Source organism: Vombatus ursinus, unplaced genomic scaffold (genome assembly GCF_900497805.2).
Source record: "Vombatus ursinus unplaced genomic scaffold, bare-nosed wombat genome assembly UNPS02003917.1, whole genome shotgun sequence".
Taxonomy (NCBI): domain Eukaryota; kingdom Metazoa; phylum Chordata; class Mammalia; order Diprotodontia; family Vombatidae; genus Vombatus; species Vombatus ursinus.
Window position 1 is genome coordinate 28,049 of NW_020943695.1, and position 2,912 is coordinate 30,960.

The 2,912-nt window shown below is 44.6% G+C and overlaps 1 protein-coding gene across 1 annotated transcript in view; it reads left to right on the forward strand.

Annotated features, from left to right (window-relative positions):
- Positions 1–2,518, forward strand: part of LOC114053092 (cytochrome P450 2A11-like) — a gene marked incomplete at its 3' end in the record, with an annotated part of 15,060 nt that extends 12,542 nt beyond the window's left edge. The window contains exons 3-4 of the mRNA XM_027875975.1: positions 2,256–2,313; positions 2,420–2,518. Of these exons, the coding sequence (XP_027731776.1) occupies positions 2,256–2,313; positions 2,420–2,518 (157 nt within the window). The remainder of the gene's footprint in view (positions 1–2,255; positions 2,314–2,419) is intronic.
- Positions 2,519–2,912: the final 394 nt, after the last annotated feature.

Below are 2,912 nucleotides of genomic sequence, written 5' to 3' on the forward strand. Positions count from 1 at the left end.
GGAAGGAAGGAAGGAAGGAAGGAAGGAAGGAAGGAAGGAAGGAAGGAGAGAGAGAGTGGTACACCACAGTCATCAGAATACAGCTGCATTATGAGATCAAAGATGAAAAGTTGAAAGCGCCCTCAGAGGCCAATCTCAGAGGTTTTGTGGTCCAACACAATAGAGGAATCTTATTTACTAGGCATGGATGAAGGAGTTCAGTAGAATCTATCCATTACATATTTATTACCCATAGATAATGTGTCTTTTCCTTGTCTTCTTCAGTTATGAATTTCTATGACTTTAACCTCAATCACTCTGACTCCAGTTCTGCTGCAAGTTTCACTTCTCCCCATCCGCTCCCAACCTTTCCCCTCTTACTTCACATCCAAATCCCTCTTCACCCTCCTCCAGTTCATTTCCCCCTCCCCAATCCTCTTAGGATTTGAAAAATCTTTCTGTTTTTAAACCTGAATGGAAGGGAAGAGGGAGGTAGGCAGAGAGAGACAGAACATTGTGACAAAAGAAATTTAAATTGACACACTCGAGATTCCAGGATTTCTAGCTAGAAGATTTACTCAGAGATTACCTAGTCTACCTCCCTCTATATTTTTCAGATAAGAAAATTGAGGAGGGGTGGAGCCAAGGTGGTGGAGAAAGGCAGGGACCCTTCTGAGCTCTCCCAATTTCCACTCCAAGAAACTTTAAATAATGCCTCAAAAGAAATTCTGTAGTGACTGAACCCACAAAAGGACTAGATGGAATAATTTTCCAGCCAAAGATAACTTAGGAGGTTGGCAGGAAAGGTCTGTCACATCTAGGTGAGAGTGGAGCACAGACCAGTACAGTGCAGGCCTCATCCCAGCCAACCAACAGCAGGTCTTGGGAGAAATTGAATCAGCTGCAGCTGCAAGGGCTTCTGAAGCTCTCAGCCCACAAATAGTAAGGTGTTTTAACAACTAACTGGCCAGAAGTAGATTAAAGGAGTCCCTTTGCTGGCACTAGGTGCAGGACTATGTTCCATTTCCCATAAACATATCCAGTTTAGTCTTGGGTCATATTCCTGGGACAAGGAGGAGCACTAGCACTTCAGAGCTTGTAACCAAAAGGGAGTTGGAAACCACATCAGAGTTCTGGGGTGGAAGGTAGTGTGTGTGGTCTCTCACAGACCAGAGCAAAAGCAAGGAAAGCTGTGACCACACCTATCCTTTGATCATACTACCTTGGAAGAATTTAAAACACACAGTCCCCCAGAACTAGCCTCTGAGAGCCGCAGCAAAAAAAGCATGAACTTGAAATGGTGCACCCTTCATCCCAGGAGTAACATAAAGTTAAGTCAAGAAATAGGCTGATAAAATGAGCAAACATGTCCATTTTCACCACTGTTATTCAATATTGCACCAGCAATGTTAGCTGTAGCAATTAGAGAAGAAAAGAAATTGAAGGAATTAGAATAGACAAAGAAGAAACAAAGCTATCACTCTTTGCAGAGGATATGATGGTATATTTAGAGAATCCAAGAGATCTATCAGATCTATGGAGGAGGGAAGAATGTGTGACCAAATAAGAGACAGAAAACATTATGAAATGCAAAATGGATAATTTTAATTACATTAAATTGAAAAGGCCTTGCACAAACAAAACCAATGCATCCAAGATTAGGAGGGAAGCAGAAAACTGAGAAAGAATGCTTACAACCAGTGTCTCTGATAAAGGCCTCATTTCTAAAATATATAGAGAACTGAGTCAAATTTATAAGAATACAAGTCATTCACCAAAAGATAAATGGTCAAAGGATATGAACAGGCAGTTTTCAGAGGAAGAAACTAAAGCTATCTATAGTCATATGAAAAAATGTTCTAAATCACTATTGATTAGAGAAACGCAAATCAAAATGACTTTGAGGTACCACATCACACCTATCAGATTGGCTAACATGACAAAACAGGACAGTGATAAATGCTGGAGAAGATGTGGGAAAATTGGAACACTAATGTATTGCTGGTGGAGTTGTGAAATGATCCAACCATTTTGGAGAGCAATTTGGAAGTATGCCCAAAAGGCTATAAAATTGTGTATACCCTTTGACCCAGCAATACTACTTCTAGGTCTGTATCCCAAAGAGATCATAAAAACTGGAAAAGGACCCACATGTGCAAAAATATTTATACCAGCCTGTGAGGGACTGTTTGATGCCAGCTACTGCCAGATGGGGGTTGTGACAACGTGGGATGGAAACTGGGTACCAGAAAGTAACTGGAGCTCTTGCTCCCAAGGCAGAGGCGGTGCTGGGCGGAGTTGTAACGTACTGGGATGAGATCTGGGTTCAGAGAGGTAACTGGAGCTCATGCTCCCGAGACTGGAGCAGTGCTGGATGGAGCTGTGACAGGCTGGGGAGGAAGCGGGGTACAGGGAAGTGGCCGGAGAGCGCGTTCCCTAGGCAAGTACTGTGCCGCTTGGAGGGGTACGGCAGAGAGCAAACTCTCTCTGTCTAGCCTCCTTCTTTACGTACTACGCCGACCCCAGACACCTCCCCCCGGTATCTGGACCTGACTTCCTGAGTCACGTATGCTCCCTAGGTGTAGCACCGACCCCAGACACCTCCCCCCAGTATCTGGACCCGACTTCCTGCGTCACGTGTACTCTCTGTTGTCTATGCACTAATCCCTCACACCTCCTTCCAAATCTCTGGGACCCACTTCCGGTGCCACGTATGCTCTCTTTGTCTGGACACTAGCTGGACATCCCTTTTTTGATATTTGATCCTCGACGAGTCACTATGGGCGGGCTGAGGAGGAGGGACGAAGAAGGTACTAAAAAGAGCTGCAGGGAGGGGGGGTCGGAGTCAGCTTCTGCTCCTGCTTGTGCATGTGCCTTCCTGCCTGGCCTTGCTGTGATGATAAATGAATAAAGTTCAGGTTTTTGCACCCCCC